We start from the raw sequence: 23,733 nt of genomic DNA on the forward strand, positions 1-23,733 counted from the left end.
AATAAAATTTTCAATTTTGCAACCCTCATTCCTAAACATGTATATTGTTTTAGGAAATATATATTGAGCTAAATGTATAAGGTGGAAAAGTGATGTTGATGTGAAAGAGTTTAAATTATTAGAATTCACCCCACTACCTACAATGCAAAAAAATAAGTTTAAGAGTGTGAAATTGTGATGAAAAAAATGAAAAAAAAAAGAGAAAAAGTAGAATAAAGTGTTGAACAAAAGAAAAGTTCAAAGAAAAGAAAAACAAGTTACTTGGAGAATGAAAATAAAGCTCTATATAGACTCTAGAATAATTATGTGCTTAGGGTGAACTGAGCCAAATTATTATTCTTTGTCCTACCTTGACCCTAACTATACATTACAAGCTTTATAAAGACCTATTGATCCTTGACTTAGTATTACTCTATATCAGTAGAGAAAGAGATGAAAAGTAAACCTATGGAGTTCTAATACTAATTTGAATTTTGCATTGGCATAAACTCATCTGGATAACTATAATATTCTTGGTAAAAGATTTCACATACACACGAAAATCCATTCTAGAATGTGTTTGCATTGGAATTGAAACATGAATTTGAATAATGCCCATACTTTTCCTTAAGTTAGAGATCGGTAGATATACTTTCGAGAAAATTATAGGAAATCATTGAATTGGTGCACTCTATCTTTAGTAGTTGCTTTATTTATTTTGTTTTCACTATTTAAATTGTTTTTGGTAAGTTAATTTCTTTTCTATGTTTTGCTCGAGGACTAGCACAATCTTAAGTTTGGGAGTGTGATAACTTTATGATATAGAATTATTTTGACTTAATTTTGATACTAATTTAGCTAAGTTCTGGTAGTAATACATAAAAATTAGTAGGTTTTATTTAATTATTTTAAATTAATTAATTAGGTGAGTCAATATAATCTTAGTTAATCTTGTGTTTAAATTGATGGTTATATACCTAAGATAAATTTTTATTGATTTATTTGTGCCTTTGTAAGTGTTTATGGAAGAAGAAAAGAATTATGAGATGCAGACTTCACTAGACATGTCTCGGTATTTCAGTCATTACTTTCTCTATAGAATTCTAAATGAGATGATTTTTAAACCGTTAGAAAGCTAAAAGAAACAGATACAACTTTCATGTTTATCAATTTGCCTAGTTCGGCCTGAAAAGTGGTCAAAAACCTTGTTAAAGGTGAAACTCTACAGTAGTCCTAGAGAGAAAAAATTAAATCATGATTTTTGTAAATTAAATGGTTGAGGCCATTGCCTTAGTGGAGGTTGGTTGCAGCTCACATAGCCTGATGAAGAAATTCTTGTTATAATTTACTTGTTTCTTCACCCAACTTGGCCCAACTTCAAAACCTTATTAAAGCAACCTTTTAAAGGACTTTTAAAAAAACAAAAAACAGAAGATTTAAAGCTAAGATTCAACCACAAAAGCATTGACGAAAAGTTTCACTGGAGCTCTGAAGATATTGGCGGATTCAAGAAAATTTGGAGATCAAGATTTCAACTGTTGAAGTTTCTTTATTCTTTTTGTTATTCTTTATTTTTCTTGGTTTGGTTTCAATGTTTAAACTTTATTTGATGATGATTTCTGATATTATAAGGAACTAATTTAATTATTTAAGATTATGATTAAACTCAATACTTAGTCTAAATTATTTATCTCTCTTTTGCTTATATTTGATGGTTTTAAGTTGTTTATTCTATTCCATTCTTAATGCTATTAATTGCCTGATCACTAATTTGATTAAATTGGAAACCATAAGTTAAATCTTGACGAAAATGATTTAGGGTAGACCTTGAATAGAATAGCGTATGATCAAATGCACAGAGTTGATTAGGTGGTTTGATTTGTATATAGGGTAGACATACACCTATAAACCATATGTAGCCAAAATTAGAATATAAACTTAATGAATCTTTCTTCAATTTAATTTGCATAGATATATAATAAGTAATTGGAAAATATATTTTTATGAAAAACTCAATAGAAACTTATAAATAATTTAAGACTCTAGGTTAGCAATTTAATTCATTGAAGTAAGTTTAAAAAAAGATACAATATTCAAATGAAGTATTGAGGGATATCATAATCTTAGGTCTAGTAGTTGATTAAGTTTTTAAAACAAATGTACTAATTAATTTTAGATTAGTTTTAGTTTTAATTTGTTAGATTTAATTTTATTTTTTTAATAATTTAAATTTAATTGTTTGAATAAGATTATGGTGTGTTAATTTTAGTAGTTAACAATAGAAATTAATTCAATTATCTATGGGATCAACATTCTACTTTTTATTATATTGCTTGTTTAATGGTATGTGCACTTGTGTGGATAATTCGATAACCGTTTCTTATTTCCTTCATACATAGTCATCATAGTAGATGACTACACAATAGGTTGTGGTTTTACAAATAAACTCCTGTATGTTTTTTCTTTTAAAACCATGCTATAAACTTGATCTAAGGTTAAGAAAGGGACCATAATAACTATCTGGGATCTTAAAGTAGCACAAGACCCATTGGGTCCATTTAAGAACCTAGAAACATTATCTTTCTTATACTATTTTGTGAACCTCTGAAAACATTTTTTTTTACAAAACCACATTCACAATACAACAATGGGTGATAATTCTTTAACTCCTTACATATATGTTCAACTCAGTATAATAAACATTAACAAAGTGTATATTTGGAGTGATGTTGTTGAGAATGAACCGAAAGTTTTATATGCGTGAATCATTTGCTTGTGAAAATTGATTCTTGAGGGTTTCCCACATCTCGAAAGCCAAGTTCTTGTAGAACACTGTAGATGAAATTGATGGTGAGAGTGATTTAAGTAGCTAGATGACTATCAATGTGTTGTATCGCTTCTAAGCAGAGTGAAGCTCATCTATAGGCTTCAGTTTAGGGATTAAGCCATTTAGGAACCTTATTTTGTTTTTGATGGTAAGTGTAAGTAGGAAAGACTTACTCCTTGAAACATAGTTAGTGGAGGTTAACTTGGGGGTAATAACTATTGACTCATGGTGGTCAATATGATGAAGGTAGAATGGTGAATTGAGGTCCTCCGTTGTAAAAGTTTTTAGTGTTTATGGGTCTGTGTTCCTTCCAAATGGGTTTAAAGTCGATGAGTTAGGAGATTCCATTAAAGTAGATTATAAGTGATGGTTTTTGCAATCTCAAAAATAATGAAGTAAATCAATTGATTAAAGGAAGATTTCAAGTGAGGGTTTTACTAAGTTTGAAGAGATTTTAGGGATTTGAAAATCAATTGGTAAAGAAATCAATGATGGCAGCAGATATTTGCTAGGTTTTAAAGGAGAAATGTTGCGGATTTCAAAATCTAAAAGAGAATTAGTGAAGAAATCAAAGATTGATGGGGCTGAGGTAATTTTCTTCTCAAAGGCAAGACAATTGTTTGAGCAAAGAACCCATTTCTAACTCAGATACCATGTTCGAGAGTGAATGAGGTAAATGAAATCTATTCATTCTTTGATTGTTCCACAAATCGTGGAGATATATACAAGAAAGAATAATGAAGGCTAATGCTCAAATAAGCTTCTGAACTATGTTAAAAAAATCAATTCAGTCTTTATCTTTTTATTACATTCAAATAAGCTCTTGAACTTTTATTTCGCGTCACATAAGCCCATTTCCCTAACCGTTGACTAACTTTCATTAGTCAACGGTACATATGACACTTTTATATCATGTCATCTGCCATGTGGCAAATGATGTGACATTAAATATTGTTGATTAAGATTTAGCAAATGGTTAAAAAGTAAGCACACAAATCCTAATCAATAATATTTAATGCCATGTCGTTTGCCACGTGATAGATGACATGATATAACCATGCTACATGTATTATTAACTAATGAAAGTTAGGTAACGGTTAAGAAAAGGATTTATTTGATCCAAAATAAAAGTTCAGGGGTTTATTTGAATGCAATAAAAAGATAGGAGCTGAATTGATTTTTTTTTAACATAGTTCAAGGGCTTATTTGAATATTTAGCCAATAATGAATTTTTGTACTAAACCTATGACTGGCATGCTAGTGTTTACAATAAAGACAAAAACATTCTAACCATTTAGTAGAAAAAAAAAAAGAAAATCATGCACACTGTATTAATTGTCTTAATATCCCATATGTTTAGCATGTGCCTCCTCTGTTTAAAACATCCCACATAAACCTCTAATTACTTTGGTCTTCTTAATAAATGAAGTTGGTCTGTGTTTCATTCGAAGCATTTGCTTGACTAAAAGTAAAAATCCTCAAAATGCCTAATCCTTAATCAAGATTAATAAAAAAATTATTTAGTGGTTTTTTTAACTTTAAACCAATGAAATTTTGGTTGAGAAAGAGTTTTATTTTCATTGTCTTTCTTGTTTGCTTCACAACCAATGAATATAAATCTTTACAAAACTTTCAAAATGTTTTAATGTTGGAAGACTATCTACACACAAATTTTGTGTGTCAAATAAAATAAAATAAATTCAAAAATAAATAAAAATTTTGTTGATGTGACAAGCAAGTACAAATTATGAAAATTTTTTAAAATGTTGTACTAATTATATATATAAACAAAATTTGATCTATTTCTTTTTCAAAAAAATTTTCACCTCTTCAAATCTTCTTTCTTTCTTATTTTTCATATGTTTTTCTTTTTCAATTTTTTTCTCAATCTATTTTTTTCTCAATTATGTATCAAATAACTTGGATGAGCACTATATTTTATAGTGCTAAATGAGAAAATTAAATAAGAATTTAGTCTTTTTGATTTTATCTCTAAATTATTTAATTTAATTAGAAACAAAGCATAATGACTTATTCATGGATTTTAATTGGTCAAACTCTAATCTTAGAATTTTGATTTGTCAAATTCAAATTTTATTTTTAAATTAATTTAATTTATTTACAGATAAATTAGATAATCAAATTTAGTTTTTATTATTTAAATTATTTTCATTTATTTGTAGATAAATTGGATGACTCAAAGGTGAATTTTGATTGATCAAACTTGAATTTTATCCTTAAATTATTTTAATTTATTTAAAAATAAATTAGATAATAACTTATAAGTGAATTTTAATTGGTCAAATTATGAATTTTTTTTTAAATTTAATTAATCGAATCCTTTGTATTTATCTTAAATTAGTCAAAAAATTAATTATTTTTCAATTAATCACATGATTCATTTAAATGATGTCATTACATGACGATACATGATTCGTTTTTTGTTTCAAAGAAATTCAATTTACTAATTTTGAAAGACATGTGACATCTTGTGATAAAATACAGATATAAACTTTTCTCCTTCTTAGTTGGACCATCACTATTTCATTTTCTTTTTTGGAAGGTAGAATAACATATTAAGAATTTAAGTAGAGTATCAGTAATGTTTTTTATCTGAAGCATTTGGCATTGTAAACTTGGTTAAGTAATCGAGCTTAAATCTCCATTATTATTATTATTATTAATTTTAATAAAAAATTTTCGAAGAACAAGTCCAGAAAAGGTAAAATAGGAGGCCGTGCAGCGCATGAAATTAGAAGGGCAGTAACACGTCAAACGTGGGCTGATATAAGCATCATGACAATGCAGCGACGCTCCATTGTATCTCATTTAACAAACACGCGGGCAAAGAGAAGAATCCACAGTTATCCAGAAGAACCCAAAAACTCTACTACCAAAAAAACTAAGGTCACCGGAGACTTCTGGCAGCTTCCAGAATGCACATCTCTCCTTCTCGAACCTGTAGTCTAGGATTTCCAAGTGCCCATATAAATACCTCATTCCATTTCCTCTCTTTACCAACAACAAAGCCAAAGGAAATCCTTCAAATTTATTTCCATCACAAAGAAAAACGATTTCAAGAAATTTTCTGTAAATTCCATCCAAAAGCGACGAATGGACTTTCCTTTTTTCGGAAATCGCTTCAATACCTCGTCTCGTCCTCGCTATGAGCAGAGCTTGAGAGGTATTCCGGTCCAGGTCCAGCCCCAATCCACACCGCCACCGCAGCCTATGAAGCCCAAGGTGGTGTCGGTCCCCGTCCACTTCGTCGGGTCGCAGCGGGGTAGATCCGACTCTGCTATCAGGATCCAGAAGGTATTCAGAGGATTCCTAGGGAGAAAAAACATTAAGAAGATCAAGGCAATCAGGGAGGAAGTGAACGACATCGAGCACAGGGTTTCGAGGAAAGAAACCGTTGATTTGATTCGAAATGATGCAAAGGAGAGATTGAAAATTAACGAGATGTTGATGAGCTTGCTTTTTAAGTTGGATTCGGTTGGAGGGGTGGACTCTGGAGTTAGGGATTGCAGGAAATCCGTTATTAAGAAGGCGATTGCTTTACAAGAACTGGTTGACGCCATTGTTTCCGCTGATCAATCCCTAGATTCCAACAATGCCATTGCAGTTGCTGAAACTGAAACCGTTGATCAAAATCAAGGAATCACCGATTCTGCTGACAATTGCAATCAAACCCCAGAGTTGCAAAAGCATGATGAAATAACTAACAAGGCTGAATTTGTGCCTAATTTAAGTGAATCCGAAGTGATTCCGCAAAATGGGAAAACTGTTGAATCAAGCAAAGAAATTGTTGCAAATCAGGAGGATGAGGAGAGTATGGAGACAGGTCGGACTGAGAGTCAAACCGATTCGTCTGCAAATCCTGAGAGCGTAGATGAAGAAGAGGAATCTGCATTGGATGAAAATGAAACTCGTCTGGCCGATGATGGGAAGGCAGGGAATAATAGTAGTAAGGAGGATTGTGGGGAGAATAAACGTAGCAAGGAGTTGTTAGAGAGGATGATGGAGGATAATGAGAAGATGATGCGGTTGATGGCAGAGTTGTTCGAGAGGAATGAAATACAGACGCGGTTGTTGAGTGCATTGTCTCAAAGGGTGGAGCAGCTGGAGAAGGCATTCTTGTGTCAGAAGTTGAGGAGAAAGAAGACAAGTGTTGCCGGCTCTGTTGATTGGGTCGAGAAGTCGCCCAATGTGAAGAAATGTGGGAAGAGAGAGTTGGACTTTTACTTTTGATTGGTTGTAGAAATTGTTTCGGTTTTGTATTTTTATGTGTTGTTTATTCCTTTTTCTTTTTCTGTTGGAATATCATGCTTTTTTATTGTGTTAGTTTGAAGCAAGTTGAATGAATGTTCATATATTTTTGTCCATTAAAGCAAGTTGAATTAATGTTGTTAATCTGGTCTTGAAACAATTTCTCCTTAATTAGCCTATAGAATGCAAGCTAAGATCAGATTATTTGTCCCAAATTTATGTTATAATTCGCTATCAATACTTAACCTCACACATTTGACTTATTGATCTAAACAGAGTTTGAATTTTTTCCAAATTTCAAAACAATATATATATATATATATATATATATATACTTAACATTTTAAAACCACTAACTATTATTAGGAAAAAGGAGAAATAAATTAAGGTTTCTGAGAGAGAAAAAGAAAAAAGAAAGGATGTAAATGGGGCCGAAGGAGACTTCTGACGGTCCTCAAGTAGGAGGATGGTAATTATTCGTGTCCGTTTGTATTAAGGCTGGTTGAGAAATAGGAGTGAACAGGGTTTGCTTCTATCTCCGGTGTCATTTTATGAGTCAAGGTTTCTCTGCCTCTCGAAGCAGAAAGCATAATACACTTGCAGACCCAGCATGATACTGACATATAAACTGTTGTCTGTTGCCTTTGCTTGTGCCTCAAAACTCTCTGCAGAAGTTGGTTCACTTCCATTGTTTTCACATTTTTTCATCCTCTCTTATTCGTTTTATGTTTTTTAAATTTAGGAGTCTGGGCATGTAGTTTCAACATCATCTTTGTAATCAGTCGCTAAGGAGCTGTCTTTTCCAGTGATTACTAGTAAGCTGGAAGACATTTGGTATCGAATCTTAATTGCTTGCAACTGTCTCTCCCTATTGTTTATTCTGGGCACTTTTATCTCTTCTGCTGATTGAGATGTGTCTCTAAAGTTATTCTGGTGTGTTCTGATTATACTGATTCCATGCACAAGAAAATTTAGTACAGCAGATTTGATGTTCGTGGATCTTATTGAAAACCCTACAGGTAACATAAAATCTCTATGTTGTTTGTCCAGAACCTTTGCATCATTTCACTGCAGCACATCGTTTCGTTGTGGTAGGACTCAAGTTCACTTCATTTCCTTGTCTTGCCCCTGTTTCTTCTTATCTCTTTAAGTTGTGATTGAGATCCAAGGGTAAACTTGCATATCTGGATCACATGCAATTAACTCAATTACACTAAAATTTGACGAATTATTATCTTATAATGATATGAGCATTTTTCTTTTTTTAAAAAAAACAAGGTTTAACACAAGAAATTGATTAGCTTCTCAAAAATTTCATAACAAAGGCAAGGGCTGAGCCTAAATGGCCCTTCAAAAATTTTAAAATCTTTTTATATTATATAAAATTTTTAAGAGATCTTTTTAATGGGCCTTTCAAAATATTTTTTTATTTAATAATTAATATAAATAAAGAATAACAAAAAATTTTCACATGTCTCACTCAGTTTTAAAGTGTTTTATTTTCAATTTATATTATTATTCTTATTTATATTTTTTATACCATTTGTTAATATGTTTTAAATTTTTATAGATTTACTTTTCTAAATTTCTATGAACCATCAATCATATTTTTTTTCTTTTTCTATATGTCATATTTGGATTTCATCTCCTACTCATCATGTTTTTCTTTTTTTTTTATTATGTGGATTTTATTTTTCATGATTTTAATCTTTAAAATTAATAAATTATTATGTAATTCTTAATTATAAATTGTAGTATTGCATTGTTACTTAAAATTTTATCAATATATCATTTTTTAATTAATCTTGATTATATAAGAGGAAATTATCTTGAGTATATCTTTTTTTTATATGCTTTACATTTTATATTGAATATATAGTCTTTAAACAATCTTAATTATATAAGAAGAAATTATTAATCTTATATATCGTATTTAACTATTTATATTTTATACGTTATAGTTTTTATTTAGTATTATAAGTTTAAATAGAAATAAAATAAAAATAGTAGATATTAAATGCATTAATGTTTTTGTCAAGTTTGATTAAAATATAAGAAGGTTAAAAATAATTGACAAAATCTTAATAAAAAAAGATGCAAATCGTCTAAATGATTCTCTTACCTTGAATCATCAAACCTTAATGCTTTAACTCATGGATAAAAGCAATGTGAATCAAAATATCTAACACTTCATCTTAAAGAAATCGATGTTTTTCAATACATAATTTTTAATTGATAAATTTGAATTTAAAAAATATAATCAAGCACAATTTTTTTAAAAGACTATTATAAATATTTTTTTATTAATTTACATATTATATAAAATTATTTTTTATTATCAATCTTTTATTATTAATTAAATTTAATATATTAATTTGTAAAATTTCTAATCTTTATTTCTCTATTTTTGACCTCTCAACAAAAATCAACTAATTTCGTCCTGAATGTAGGTATAGGGTTCTCTTGTCTCAGTTGTTGTGTATAAACTGGTTGAGAATCTTATTTGTAGGGAATTATTCAAACAAAATTTTGAAAGCTTCTCCCATGTCCCAGCCAAATTGTAATGCTGGGCTTACGTGGAAGTAGTTGTTTCATTCCTTGCTACAAGATTTTTTTTTGTCCTCGAGTGTTCAATTCTCGGTTGCTGTAGTATCAAGTTTGTGCCTATTGATTCGTGATTTCCAAAGGTCTTTGAATATGTTGCTAATGGCGCATACTTGTACCCAAAGAATGCATGGTTAGGGTCCAGTCAAGCTAAATAAAAGTCCACCTGAAATCTTGAATACTCAACGTCGGGGCTCCACCTCAGCCCAATGGGACATTTAAGTGAGATTATTGGAAATAATTAAATACATTTTTTATATTAATACTTTAATAATTTTAAAAATTAAATTATAGTTTATTTTCTCAGTGAGGATAAAAAAACAGGATAAATATTTTGGCATGTGCTCTCTAGAAAAAAGAAAGCGTTACTGACTTTTTAGCTTATTAGCTACAAGGTTTGACAAACTCTTTAAGTGAATGTGAAAGTGGGATGGTTGTTCAATTCCTATTTCCCTATGGATCTGTCAGAGGGCAAGTTGTAGTAGGTAGTTAACATATGGCCATAATTGGGAGGAACGTAAAATGCTCAAAAAAAAAAGAAGAGGCGAACAGGATTTTCACCGCAACAAAGGTTGGAATATTTAATTTAAATGGTAAGTGTGATTTTGGCACATAAAATTAGAGTCGTTTAGGCAATGACAGACCAACATGAAAAATGAAAAAGCCATCGGACCTTTTTAAAATGCAAAAGGGTTCAAACATATATATAATATACATAATATATATATTTATATATGTAAGAAAGACACTATTTTATGCTATTTCCAATTTATTTTTGAGGGTTCTTTGTTAAGTTTTTTTTTTTTTTAATTTAAAGAGGCAACCTGTATCGCCTTACTTGATTAGCAGATTTCGCCTGTTCTGACCACCCAAACCCTCCTTACCCTTTTCTTCCTCTCTCAATCTTTCATACACTCAGGCAAGACACAGCCCTCTCTCTCTCTCTCTCTCTCTCTCTCTCTCTCGACAAATTACCTTCTTTCGAAGTCCTACGATCTCCGAAACTCCCAATCTTCCAAAGCATCTCCATCTCTCTCTCTCTCTCTCTCTCTCTCCATATTTCTCCGGCTTTCTCAGCTTTGTACAATCACTCTCCGTTTACTCTCTCTTCTGATCTTCACTGTCTTCTATAACACTCTTTCTCTGTATTTACGACGTCTCGACCGTCTGATGGCTGACGGCAAGCTCGATCTACCGGACGATCTCCTTTCATCTAAGTCGTCTGATCGCTCCTGGACCTCCAAAGGTGCTTCCTCTCTTATTCATTACTTTCCATTAATTTCCCATACGGTTTTTCTCTCCTCTATTCGATCGATTTTTATTGACATTAGAGCAAATGTGAGATTTACGGATTTTATCGATCTGAACTGAAGCGTATCCGAGTAGTCGTACGACTTTAATTTGTGCTATTGGATTCGAACTTTATTTTTTTTAGGGTTTTAAACTTCTTCAGCTCTTGTTTTATCTCTTTCTCTCTCTTACGCGATGCATTCGATAGTCGGACTCGTTTTTTTTTTAATTCACTTTGGTTTATACTCTGTTTGATTGTCTTGGAATAATAGTAATTAATGCTTCAGTTTTTTAATTTAATAGATTTTTAGTTGTTAATTATGTTCTTATTGTTTATTTTACTGAAATATATTCTTGATATTAGGTTTTTATCTGTATTTTGGTTTCGTTTGTTATTGTGCTTTGTGGTTTCCAGAAGGATCTGGTTTTTTTTTTTTTTGTGGAATTTTTTGTTATTGGTAAGTTCATTCCTCCCAATTTCATAATGAATGGACTTTATTTCCGTCCTGAGCAAATGGCTTTGGTTTTGTTTCGTGGTTTTAGGTTGTTTTGCAGCACATCTTGATATGTAGGTTTCTTGAAACTACTAGAGATGAGCTACAGCTTAATTTAGGTTTTCTACTCGAACTTCCACTCCTTAACCCCCTTTGCTAAAAGCCCACATGGCATCAGGTTTAAAATGTATTGGTTTCCATTTTGGAGTGGATTAGCTAATACAGTTGTTCCTTCTATAGAACAGCAATTCATCTAGTGTCTTTGTTGAGAAATTATTGAAGTTATAGCGTTGTTGCTCAATTTTACAAGTCAAGAGTATATTATTAGTTGCTAGGAGATCTTAATTTCTGAACCACAATTAATATTTTCTTGACCTTTGATTGTTTGCATTTTGTGGTCTCTGTTGGGGGAGAAAGAGTGTGTGTTAGAGGTTTCTCTTGTTGGTTGGCTTACTTTGTGTCAACTGGATTTTACTTGTAGAAATTTAACATTCTCTTATTCTCTTTTCACTTTTGCACATCTTATGGCAGTGGAAGCTTTGGGAGGAAATGAGGAAAAAGTTGATGATTCGAAAGGTAGCTTTATGTCCGTTGATCTTGCAGTGGTTTTGTTGTCAAATAAGGAGTAACTTGGTCGTAACCATGTTGCTTGTTTCTATCATTTTCTTTTCTCGGGGATATTGCTTGTTTTTAAGTAACACTTGATTTGATTTAATTGTTTGCTGCAGATCAACTGGCATCAGAGAGCAGCATACCTTTATCTCCACAATGGCTCTATGCTAAACCCACCGAGACAAAGATGGTATATAGGTTTTCTGAGTTTTTATTTTTGTATTTATAAGATTGACATGTTTATCAGATTTGCTATGATGCTCCTTCTTGCTCCTTAATCTGCTTGTTGCTTGTTGGTTTTATCTTAGTTTTTAGAAGTTTCATACTCCTTAATCTGCGTGTTGCATGTTGGTTTTATTTTAGGTTTTAGAAGTTTCATACACTTATTCTATAGTTCTTTTAGGAAAATTCGCAATTGTAAATTTGCTTAATGAACTCATTGGTGGAAACAATGTTGGTGTCCGGTCATGTCGGAGCTTCAACTTTATCTTCTCTTTAATTAATTTACCTCCTCTGCTGTTTAAACAAATCATGCTTTTGCATTGCTCAAGTTGTTAAAGCTTCTTTCTTGATATTATGATGCAGAAACAAAAGCAACATACATTGTACCTTGTACATATGCATATGCCTGGCCCTAAGATCCTACATATACCTGGGATACTCTCCTACACATCAGGTCTTACTAGGTTGCTACTTTTATTAATAAGACTTGGACCATAAGAGTAGCTTTAAACTAAGAGTTCGGAGTGACCCATAGGGCTATACATTTGCTTCTGATGGTGATTCAGTCATTTTAGTATAAACTTTTAGTTTTCCCCTCAGCGTTTCTGTTGCAGGTTAGATGTTATCATGGAGCTTGATTGCTTTTCCTGCTCACAAGTTCGACCCAAACTTGGGTGAGAGAGTAATACATGAATATTTTTAGGGATTTGTAATAGTATATGCAATTGACCCTTGATATACTCCTCTGCATCAAATATTGTTTACCATCCTGGCCACTCGGGACTTGCAACTTCTGTAGGGAACATGAATCCATGTGTTCACTTGTTATTATACTAGTATTTCTTAAAACGTGCTGCATTGAGGTACTTTGATTGCCTTTGGCTTCACTATTTGAAACTTGAAATGTTGATGAGAGTAATGCTGGAAAGTTTAAATATTATCTTTCATTAGTTATTTAAAATGGACAATTTCCCAAAATGTGAGAAGTAGTGTTTGTATTTTTATAAAAAAAGCCACTTGGAGGATGCCGGATTCCCTTTGCCAAATGTTATACTGCTTTGCATGCTTCCCTCATTGTTTTGACATGTATCACAGGATACACGTGCTCCAACTTCTATGTCGACTGGAAACTCCAGTGATCCCAACCAGAAGGAGGGCTGGCGCTTGGATGGATCTGAGGAAAAAAAAGATTGGAGGAGGATTGTAACTGAGAGTGAAAGCAGCCGCCGCTGGCGTGAAGAGGAAAGAGAAACTGGCTTACTCAGTGGTAGGAGAGATCGCAGGAAAGGAGAGCGTCGTGTTGACACTGCTTCAATGAGGGAAACAACTGAAAGTAGATCTTTGCCATCCTCTGATCGGTGGCATGATGGTAACAGCCGCAATCCTGGGCATGAATCTCGCCGTGATAGCAAATGGTCGTCTAGGTGGGGTCCTGAAGATAAAGAGAAGGAATCCCGCTCTGAGAAGAGGACAGATGCTGAAAAGGAGAAGGAAGATACTCACAATGACAATCAGTCATTTGTTGTGAGTAACCGTTCAGTTTCTGAGCGTGACACAGATTCTCGTGATAAATGGAGGCCACGCCATAGAATGGAGGTGCATTCAAGTGGATCAACTTCCGCTCGTGGTGCTCCTGGATTTGGACCTGAGAAAGGACGGGTGGAGAGTCATAATCCTGGTTTTACCATTGGACGGGGAAGGTCAGCTGGTATTGGAAGGTCTTCATCTGCAAGCACCATCGGTGCCGTTTACTTATTTAGAAGTGAAACTGTCCCTGGAAAACCAAACCTTTTAGCTGATACTTTTCGCTATCCTAGAGGGAAGCTGCTTGACATTTATCGCATACAAAAGCTTGATCCATCTTTTGCTGCCATGCCTGATGGGAAGGAAGAATCACCTCCTTTAACTCAAGTGGGCTTTGTTGAACCATTGGCTTTTGTTGCCCCTGATACTGAAGAGGAGGTAACAATTTTTTTTTGTGATTAGTTTACCTGTCATATAGTGATTTGTTACTTTTAATTCTTTCCTTTCTCTGGTAATTGATTAGATTGTTTTTGTAACACTAACAGGTTAGCCTTAGTGATATATGGAAGGGTAAGGTCACCAGCAGTGGTGTAGTGTACAGTTCCTGTAGACAGGGGAGGTCAAATGAAAATGTGTCAGGTACAACTTTATACTTTGATCTTACCTCAGTTCTTGTATGCTTGATGGTATATCTGACTCTTTCATTTACTTGGCTAGAAGTTGGAGATGTAGAATCCTCTGAGGATAAACAGGGTATCCTCAGCCAAAAACTCAGTGGAGCAACTGTTGATAACTTGCAAGAAGCTGCAAGTACTGATGCACATCGAGCTCATGTGGTAGCTGGTAAGCAATAATTTGTCTATTACCTGGAAAGGGAAAGATAATTGGAAATATGGTACTGCAACCATTTAGATGCAGGAAGGAAACTGAATGTATTTTGTTTCAGGAAAAGGAGTCACTCATGAAGAAGTGGATAAAATTTCTTCCATCTCTCTTCCATCAAATTCAGATGGATTTGTACCAACAGTCCCTAAAACTAATGGCATTTGCAGTGCAATGGAGGTTGGTTCTACTCACCATAACATTAGTGAAAATTGGCAGATGGACTTTGCTGCTTCTGGTCATCCTCAATTTGAAGGCAATGAGTCAACCCCTTCTTCTGACATCAAATTGAATCTTCCTGGTGATTCAAGTTCTTTGTTTCATGTGGCCTTCCAGCAAACTCAGAGTAGTGATGGGCAGCTAATGGAGAGTAACAGTGAGGCAAAGAACGCGGGAGGGGGAACTTCACTTGAGGAGTTTACTTTGTTTTACATTGATCCTCAGGGGAATACACAGGGTCCGTTCCTTGGGGCTGACATCATAATGTGGTTTGAACAAGGTTTCTTTGGGCTTGACTTGCCAGTACGTCTGGCAGATTCTCCTGAAGGAACACCTTTTCAGGAATTGGGTGATATCATGCCACATCTGAAAGCCAAAGATGGACATGGCAGTGTTATTGATTTGAATAAACTAGAAGAGTCAGGGGCTTTTGGAGTAAATTTGGAGGCTAGTTTACCTGCTTCTGCTCCAGTCAGCAACATTCCAGCTTCATCCATAGAAAATGACCTGCACCACTCAGTGTCTGAGTTCAACAGCCTCTCATCTCAGCATGTTCAGTCAAGAATATCTGAGCCTGAGGCTCCACTGCAAATGCCACGTTCTGAGGGTCAAAATTTTGAAGATTTTGTTGCACAAGATGAAGGTCTGTTTATTTATACTTATTCAGTGTGTTTGAACTCTATTACCTGATAGTTCAGTTCTTCTGTATATTCTATGCTGATGATTAAATGTTTCTTTCCAGAAATTGTATTCCCAGGAAGATCAGATAATTCTGGCTATCCTGTTGCAAAATCTTCTGGCCATGTTCACGATCCTTTGGCAAATTCTAGTAGCCACCTGTATCTTCCCAATGAGTTAACAGAAACTTCTATGTCAAATCAAAATAATAGTAAGTTGCATCATTTTGGCTTATTGTGGTCTGAGCTTGACAGTGCTCAATCAAGGAACAACCAGTCTTCCAATGGCATTGGGAGGGCTGCTTCATTTGGTCCTGTGGCTGATCCAGCTGTTGCTGGAGGAGAGTCATGGTCTGATGTTTATAGGAAAAGTGTACTTCCTGACAATAACTTGTATCAAGATGTTTTGGCTGCTCGCCATATGTTGCATGTGGAACAAGAATCAAACCATTTTGATTTAGCAGAGCGACTTATGTCTCAACAAGCTCAGAAACAGCAATTCCAACAGCTGAATATGTTGTCTCCTCATGCACGCCTTAATGAATCAGTTTTGGAACATGTGCCAAGTCAGAATCAGAATTTGGTTCACCAGCGGCAATTGTCCAACCATTCTGCGCCAGATATGGAACACCTTTTAGCTCTAGAGATGCAACAACAGCGGCAGCTTCAGCTCCAGCAGTATCAATTGCAGCAACAGCTACAGTTTCATCAGCAGCAAAAGCTTTTACAGGAGCGACAACAGTCCCAAGTTCAACAAGTTCTTCTTGAGCAACTGTTGCATGGTCAAGTGCCTGACCCTGGCCTTGGGCAGTCATATTTGGATCCTATCATATCCAAAAATGTTCTTGATCAGATTTTATTGGAGCAGCAGCTTATACATGAGCTGCAACATCAGTCACATAATCATCAAAGGCATGTTCCATCGATAGAGCAGCTTGTTCAAGCAAAATTTGGTCAAGCACCACAAGAAGAGCCTCAAAGAGACCTATTTGAATTAATTTCACGGGCACAGCATGGGCAATTGCAGTCTTTGGAGCATCAGCTTCTTCAAAAAGAGCAGCTGCAGAGGCAGCTCTCAATGGGATTGAGACAGCATAATGAACAAAGGGATCTAGACTCCATATGGCCAGCTGATCGGACCAATCAGCTTCTCAGGAGCCATGCTGGTATTAACCAAGTTCATTCTTCAGGCTTTAGCCCCTTAGACTTTTATCAACAACAGCAAAGGCCTATCCATGAGGAGCAGCTAAGTCACCTAGAGCGTAATCTTACATTAAGGGAGCAGCTTAATCAAATGCGTTTTGAGCCTTCCTCATTGCAATTTGAACGATCAATGTCTTTGCCTGCTGGTGCTTCTGGGGTTAATATGGATGTAGTAAACGCTATGGCTCGTGCGAAAGGTTTAGATGTGTTGGAGCCAAGCACACATATACAATCTACTGGTCAAGCTGTAACATTTTCTTCTGGCATCCACCCCCACAATCCGCACCACTCTTTAGTCCCCAATCAGGGTCATGTTTCCCAATTGGATGCAAATGAGGGCCGCTGGTCTGAGAGCAATGGACAACTGGGAAATGACTGGATGGAATCTCAAATTCAGAAATTGTGTATCAATTCTGAACGGCAGAAAAGGGATTCAGAAGTCAAAATGACTTCTGAGAATCCTGGTTTATGGATGTCTGATGGGCTCAATGAGGACAAGTCCAGGCAATTGTTGATGGAATTGCTGCATCAGAAATCTGGCCATCAGCCCGAGTCATTAGATAGGGCTCCATCTGGCGTCTATACAGGATCAAGTTCTTTGGATCACCCATTTGGTGTTCTAGCAGAGCAAGAGGCAGGTCTAAACAAGTCATTTGTGGTAGGTTCTTATGGTTCAAGCTCCTCTGAACCATCACATATTACTTTAGCTGATAAGCAGGCTGGCAGTTTAGAAAGCAATGAAAGGCTGCCATTTAGGGCTGAATCTGGAGCATTTTCTGAGGGACAGCCCTTCCTGTCACGCATTGGTGAGAATACTCAAGCAATTTACAGAGGTGCTAATGTGACTGGTTTGTTAACTGCGGCCAAAGAGTTGCCAGATCTTGAGTGCAGAAACTATGGATCTAAAAGTGATGCGCTGACAATGGGATCAATATTTGAGGGTCAAGATGGCATCCCCAAGCCAGGAAGGTTGAGTTCTGTAGAAAAAGGGGAGATTCCAATTAATGCTCTCAGTAGACATTCATCACTTGGTGTTTCTGGTAAATTTGGTGTTATATATATCTGATATGTGCTCTCGTTTTTGGAAAGAAAAGAAAATCTAACTTAAGAGTCTAATTTTGAAATTCTCGTAGGTGGAAATGCTGGCTTTTACAATGACAATATTGGATCATGCAATTTATTTTCAGAAGATATAGCCAAAGACTGGTTAGTTTCATTTCAATAACGGTTTTTATCTTTTTTAAATTTTCATGCTGCTTTAGTAAACACGATACTATTGAGCTATATGTTAAAGCCTGGATGGCCATGAAAGGAGGAGTTATGAATATGCATTTTTCCTACATTTGCACTCAGTTTAGACCTAAACTTAGAAAGTCTGCATCTTGGGTTTTCTGGTTACCCCAACTTATCAACCCTGTTGCTGTCTTGCCTGGTTGTCCTGGATGAAATGAGGTGCATAACCATGCTTTTGAGACGCACAATAACTGTCTGGTTGCACAGCTATGTAATTAAACTATTGAATTGGGAGAAAATGGAGTTAAGTCTCCTTGCTTGGAACAACTATTTCATCATATTTCAGCCACTTTGTTTTCCCTCTTTTTCTTGTTTGTCTTACCAAATAACCTCAACTTTGAATGCTAAAAGATTGTCTTTCTTATTCTGCTATAGTTTTGCTATCAACCTGTTGGAAACTTGCAGGTGCCAATGGGAATGATGACCCTCTAGTTTATGCATTGTTGCAGTAGCAGGTTGTCTTTTCTTTTGTGACAAATACATCATACTGACGCTTTGCTCATTTCGGCCTATTGACAGTGTGCAAGTCCCAGCGAAAGCTCAAGACAACATGTTGTTGAGACATATACCTGTCTCTCGTACTTCATCATCTGAGGAAGGATTGTCCGATCTTGTCTCCAATCCAGGTAGCAGGGGAAAAAATTCTTTAAGCAGCAATGAGGGAAATACTAGCATCTCAATACCTTATTTTTCTTGGAAACTTTTTGTGTGAGAAACACTGGGGGAAAGATGGGTAGTAGTAAAATCACTTTTGAGGAGCGTGAATTGTTTCATCCTGTAACACCTTTCAAGGCTACTGTCTTGTTGGAATCTGTGTTCATTATGGAACAGTTCATATTTGTCCTTTTTCTCTGCATGCTTAAAAGTAATGCCTTTAATGTTGTGATAATCACAGGAGGAAAGCGAGATTTTGGGGGAAATGTAGCCAACCATTCAGACATTGCGGCATCGGCCAAGAAGGAGATGCGCTTCCGACGTACCTCATCTTACGGTGATGGTGATGTCTCCGAGGCATCATTTATTGACATGTTGAAAAGTAATGCAAAGAAGAATGCCATGCCAGAAGTCCATGGAACAGCGGGCCCAGAGTCTTCAGATGGGACCCAAGGGGGCAGGGGCGGCAAAAAGAAAGGGAAGAAAGGGAGGCAGATTGATCCTGCACTTCTGGGTTTTAAAGTCACAAGCAATCGCATTATGATGGGTGAAATACAACGTGTAGATGATTAGATCGTATCTTCTGTAATTTCTGTATGATATTTTCCCTTCCCTTGTAAGCTGTAGCTGTATAGGGTGATAAAAATTCTTTGATTTTTTTTTCTTTTTCACTCTAGTGAAAATGAGAGTGCAGAGTACCTGGTTTAGGACGAGTACAGCGACTCAATCACAAGATACAGATTTGTACAGACTAACAAATGTTACAACGAAAGCACGTATAATTTAAAGCTGGCTTCAATAAGTGTTGTGCATCCATTCTCAAAACCTTGTTTCAAATTACATTTCGTAGAGAGAGCTTAGTAATGTTTTCAAACAGGCTGGCTGAATAGACTTGTTTTGGTTTCCACAATGAAAGATGAGTCTATAGTTTTCTCAGAGATCCAAAGCTAGTAGCAGTTATGAATGTAAAACTACTGGACTGGATTCAATCATCAACTTATACAATAGACTTAAAATTGTAGCCCTAAACAAATACCTGTACGGTTAAACGATGGGTGTACATGAGAAAAATACATTGACTAAAAGACTAGCCTAAGGAAGCCATTGACCTTGAAAGAGTTGCATAAGTGTTCTGCCCATGATCCATTCTACCTCAGATGATGATAAAGGTACCTGACTGGCAATAAGAGATACTGCTTCTTTTGCTCCTTTATAACCGCATTCGGGAACTGCAAATGGGAAATCACTGCAATAGTATATTCAAAACATTATCCTTTCCTCTGTTGTCATACGTACCCTATTTCAGCAAACTCACCCCCACTCTGGTCTCCTTTGGAAAATCAAACTTTTGGTTGAAACCTGGAAGAGTAAAAGACAATGCTAGACTGAAAGTTACCTGCCCCACATGACACGGTTTGCTCCAAAGCTTGAGACAACTTCAGAGAGAATTGGAACTAAATCCTGGTATGGGAATGGCATTCTTGACACCCTGAATAGTGCACTGATTTTGACATATACCTGTCCAATTAAAGTTACATCGTAATAACTAATTGTATATCAGATTCTAATTTAGTGCTCCTAATGGCATTTATATTAAAAGAACACAAGTGCAGATAATAATAAAATAAATGTCTGAATTACAAGTTTAGTGTACGAAGCATGAACTAAAGGAGCTAAACGGTGCATATTTCTTTAATAAAATTCGACTTTTTCATTTTGCTAGTATTCTAAGCGAAAAGGAGCCAGGGAACTCCTTCTCAATTGGATATTGAGGAAATTTAATGATCTTCACCAGAAGTTCTAAACAGTCAATGCTTCTTCATGATGATGGGAACAGCGAAAAAGAAAATAAGAAGGAATATCACTGCAAATTGAGTGAAGATTGAAGGCCGTATATAAGTTTATATACCTGTGAGAATCTGGATAGCTTTAAGAGCTCAGAGAAAGCAAGCTTTTCCTCATCATTTCTGCAAAGTAAGACAAAAGAATAATTAACATCAATTATCTTTTCCAAGCTAAAGGTTGAAATATTTCTCCCTAAAAGGACCAGTTACAAGGACCTACGTTGGTGGTTTGCAGAAAGCCAAATGATCAAGCAATACAACCGTTGAAGGAAACTCCATGCATAGTTCCTTAATCTCTTTAATATGAAGATTCAGACCCTGAAAAAGTTCATTTCATGAAGATGATGTCATCCCAATCAGCGAATCATAGATTCAGACTTCAGAATAGCACTTTTGCCACTGTAATAAAGTAGATTATGGAATTATTAATTAGTAATAATAACAATGTAGAATAGTCCTCCTTTCAGAAAGAAAAGATCATGTAGGGGAGAACTGCAATACCTTCATGCACATGAAACCCACAGGCACCCCAAGCTTTCCTGCTCTACAAAACATTGCCTTTCCAACTTCATTTGTCATCTGGGTTAGAATTAAGCATGATATTTAACAAGGATAATAGTAAATGTTAGTCCTTTCCCTCCTATACTGCATATCAAAGAAATAACAAAATAACAACCCACCACTTGATATGAATACGTTGAAGAAATATGTGATTCATATATGAAGTTTACATCTATACTTTATGATAGGATATTTCTTTCATATGGCCAGTCTTCCTAAGAAATTTCCTCTCCAAGAGTAACCGCCATTGAACATATATTTTAGGGTTTTGCCACTACCTAAGAAATCTTTTTCTTGAATGAATTGTCAAAACTCTATATACAAGAATAGAAAGAAACTGATACTCCAGAACAGATTTTAATGAGTATAATGAGTAAAGTTTCCTAAAAAGAGTTTAATGTACATAGGTAACGAATTCAGAAATAGACTTTTTACCCGATGATCATTAATATTGTAATGGAAATTATTCTTGAGCAAAAAAAGAAAAGGTAAAAGAAAGTCAGAAAAACATTTGCATTTCAAGAAAAAGATTAAAAAGACCTCATACCCATCTCCATATCTAAGTCATCAAGTCAAGCACTTTAGAATATTTTAAAGATGAAAGTCACTCATAAACTTTACCACTTGTTTCCGGTTGCATCATTATTGTTTGCGTGATATAACTGATTTATTCATTTTGGTTCGCATTAGTATTTGTATAGCGTCATGCTTGTTGTAAAATAACTTTTAGAGTTTGAATAAATTAACTAAAATCAAACATCTAGACTCAGTTTCTTCAATCAATTAATTGGCCACAGGAACGACAATCATGCTTATCAATTTAATGTAAATGGACAAGGCTAGAACAAGACATCCTGGCTCCATCTTAGATGCAGAGACAGTTACTCCAATTAAAACCGGATATATGGATCAAGTGTTGAGGATCATCATGTGGATTAATACAGAGACAACACCTTGCCTAATAGAAGTAAAAGATCCATATCAAGATTAATACCTGTTGGCCAGAAGGCCATAGATATGGATTAAAGCGAACAGCACCATAACCATCCTGGCATGAAAAATTAAATTCTAAGAAAATATCGCAAGAATAGGAGTTATCTGATAACAAAAAATAATCAAAACCTTCAAAATGAGATCTTCAAGCTGCTTAACCCCAGTTCCATCTTCTGCAGGATTTGCAAGGCAGCAACCGACAAATTTGGTGGGGTGTTTCTTTAGGACACTATCCAATGATAATGTTGGTATTAGGCAATGCTTTCCCGATTTGTGTAAGCAATTAGGTAGTATGAAAATATTGTCAAATATGTGAACCTTTGATGACAATTGGATCATTCTTCTATGATCTAAGGGCTAGTTCTTAAAAGGAACATGGCTCAAAAGAGTAACCAAATGCTAAATTCTCAATCATCAGTCTTCAACCTTCTGTCCTAGCGAATTTCTAGTTGTAACATATAAGCAACGCCTCCAAGAGGTCAAGCACTAATTTATCAATGCAGCTATTGTCACCTATAATAGTTGCATAACTCATGTCCAGCACTCTTTTGTTTTTATTTATTTCAACCACTACTTTCATGTGGCTTTATAGCTTCACAACACGTAAAAGCAGGGTGAATAAAACATTAACAGCAATTATCATAAATAAGTAAATGCGTATTTATTGTCATTTCTCAGCAGACCTCGTGACCAGTGAATGATCAAACTTGTGATTTATGGGCTGGACAATGAGTGCACCATCCACACTGGCTTCTTCCATACACTGCAGGGAGAAAAGAATGAAGGATATTTTATCAGCGGGTTGTTGCCCGGAAAAGAAATAACTAGTGACCAAAACCATAGAGGCTGATACCTGGAGCAAGAAGTCTAAATGTCCAGGCAACGAGGGTTCTTGCCCAGGAAAGAAAGGATACATATCAGCAGCCTGTACACAAAGAAAGGCGTTCTTTCTTATAGTTAGCCATCATCTAAAATTAGTTTTTTGAACCCAGAACAACAACTTTTAGTACCACTATGTGCAAATCAAAACTGCCTAATGCGGGACGGAAGAGAACTGAGTTTACCTCTTGAGGAGATGCCCATATGTGCAAATGTGAATCGATGGCCTTGGCTTTAGAAGAATTTCGATTGGTTTCTGCTTCAGTGGATGCCATTTTTGCTGCAGACACTTTGAATTGTGGTTTCCTGGAGAAGGCTTGGGGCAAAAGAGGTCGTCGAGCGCGGCAGCACTGACCCAAGATGGAACCCGAAAGAAGAGGTTTCAGTATCAGTAACCTCACTGCCATCGCTGATAATGGGTAGTAAAGTAAATTCAGAGACCACAAGCATTCTGTGGTTTACGGATAATATCAAAAGAACCTTGAAACTTTATAAAAAAAATGGAAACAGGCTCTCTATCCTAGTTGTAAGATATTAATGTTAAATTTCCCATATAATAAATTATACTTACCAAAGATTTATCGTAGTTGAAATTTAGAATATAAAAATATATTTGATTTTTAGTTTATGATTTGGATATTAGAAATAATATTAATTAGATTGAACTTTATGTCAAGTCAAATTGACTTGAACTTTATGAGTACATA

The 23,733-nt window shown here is 35.0% G+C and overlaps 3 protein-coding genes across 6 annotated transcripts; 2 read left to right on the top strand and 1 right to left on the bottom strand.

The window, feature by feature from the left end:
* The first annotated feature begins 5,639 nt into the window (after positions 1-5,639).
* Positions 5,640-7,235, top strand: LOC110418326 (uncharacterized). Its single transcript, XM_021431022.1, has one exon. It carries the CDS (start codon positions 5,921-5,923, stop codon positions 7,055-7,057), a length of 1,137 nt encoding a protein of 378 aa, XP_021286697.1. The 5' UTR covers positions 5,640-5,920; the 3' UTR covers positions 7,058-7,235.
* A 3,278-nt stretch (positions 7,236-10,513) lies between these two features.
* Positions 10,514-19,498, top strand: LOC110428007 (uncharacterized). Of its 3 annotated transcripts, none has more exons than XM_089782595.1 (11): positions 10,514-10,925; positions 11,995-12,039; positions 12,192-12,265; positions 13,393-14,259; positions 14,367-14,460; positions 14,539-14,664; positions 14,768-15,565; positions 15,665-17,842; positions 17,936-18,008; positions 18,615-18,766; positions 18,991-19,498. In XM_089782595.1, the coding sequence occupies exons 1-11, from the start codon at positions 10,850-10,852 to the stop codon at positions 19,320-19,322; spliced, it is 4,815 nt and encodes a 1,604-aa protein (XP_089638721.1). In that variant the 5' UTR covers positions 10,514-10,849; the 3' UTR covers positions 19,323-19,498. The 3 variants fall into 3 exon arrangements, with proteins under 3 accessions (XP_089638721.1, XP_021299350.1, XP_021299358.1); XM_021443675.2 differs by having other exon boundaries at positions 18,615-18,721; XM_021443683.2 differs by having other exon boundaries at positions 14,542-14,664; positions 18,615-18,721.
* A 235-nt stretch (positions 19,499-19,733) lies between these two features.
* Positions 19,734-23,497, bottom strand: LOC110428021 (catalytic/ hydrolase). Of its 2 annotated transcripts, none has more exons than XM_021443698.2 (10): positions 23,212-23,497; positions 23,001-23,072; positions 22,831-22,910; positions 22,277-22,376; positions 22,149-22,202; positions 21,095-21,172; positions 20,814-20,911; positions 20,659-20,716; positions 20,146-20,267; positions 19,734-19,978 (listed from the first exon to the last, which is right to left on the bottom strand). In XM_021443698.2, exons 1-10 carry the CDS (start codon positions 23,431-23,433, stop codon positions 19,960-19,962), a joined length of 903 nt encoding a protein of 300 aa, XP_021299373.1. In that variant the 5' UTR covers positions 23,434-23,497; the 3' UTR covers positions 19,734-19,959. The 2 variants fall into 2 exon arrangements, with proteins under 2 accessions (XP_021299373.1, XP_021299370.1); XM_021443695.2 differs by having other exon boundaries at positions 19,734-19,995; positions 23,212-23,495.
* Between the last annotated feature and the right edge of the window lie 236 nt (positions 23,498-23,733).

This window comes from Theobroma umbraticum, unplaced genomic scaffold, assembly GCF_002168275.2.
Source record: "Theobroma umbraticum cultivar Fairchild unplaced genomic scaffold, ASM216827v3 scaffold_30.0, whole genome shotgun sequence".
NCBI lineage: Eukaryota > Viridiplantae > Streptophyta > Magnoliopsida > Malvales > Malvaceae > Theobroma > Theobroma umbraticum.

Excerpts from the sequence above, each read along its gene's own strand:
- LOC110428007 (XM_089782595.1), top strand. The coding sequence starts at position 10,850 with ATGGCTGACGGCAAGCTCGATCTACCGGACGATCTCCTTTCATCTAAG. Across the intron at positions 10,926-11,994 it reads TCGCTCCTGGACCTCCAAAG|TGGAAGCTTTGGGAGGAAAT; the intron begins GTGCTTCCTCTC and ends ATCTTATGGCAG. Across the intron at positions 18,767-18,990 it reads CAGCAATGAGGGAAATACTA|GAGGAAAGCGAGATTTTGGG; the intron begins GCATCTCAATAC and ends TGATAATCACAG.
- LOC110418326 (XM_021431022.1), top strand. The coding sequence starts at position 5,921 with ATGGACTTTCCTTTTTTCGGAAATCGCTTCAATACCTCGTCTCGTCCT.
- LOC110428021 (XM_021443695.2), bottom strand. The coding sequence starts at position 23,433 with ATGGCAGTGAGGTTACTGATACTGAAACCTCTTCTTTCGGGTTCCATC. Across the intron at positions 22,377-22,830 it reads GATCATTCACTGGTCACGAG|TGTCCTAAAGAAACACCCCA; the intron begins GTCTGCTGAGAA and ends ATCATTGGATAG. Across the intron at positions 19,996-20,145 it reads AACCGTGTCATGTGGGGCAG|TGATTTCCCATTTGCAGTTC; the intron begins GTAACTTTCAGT and ends ATACTATTGCAG.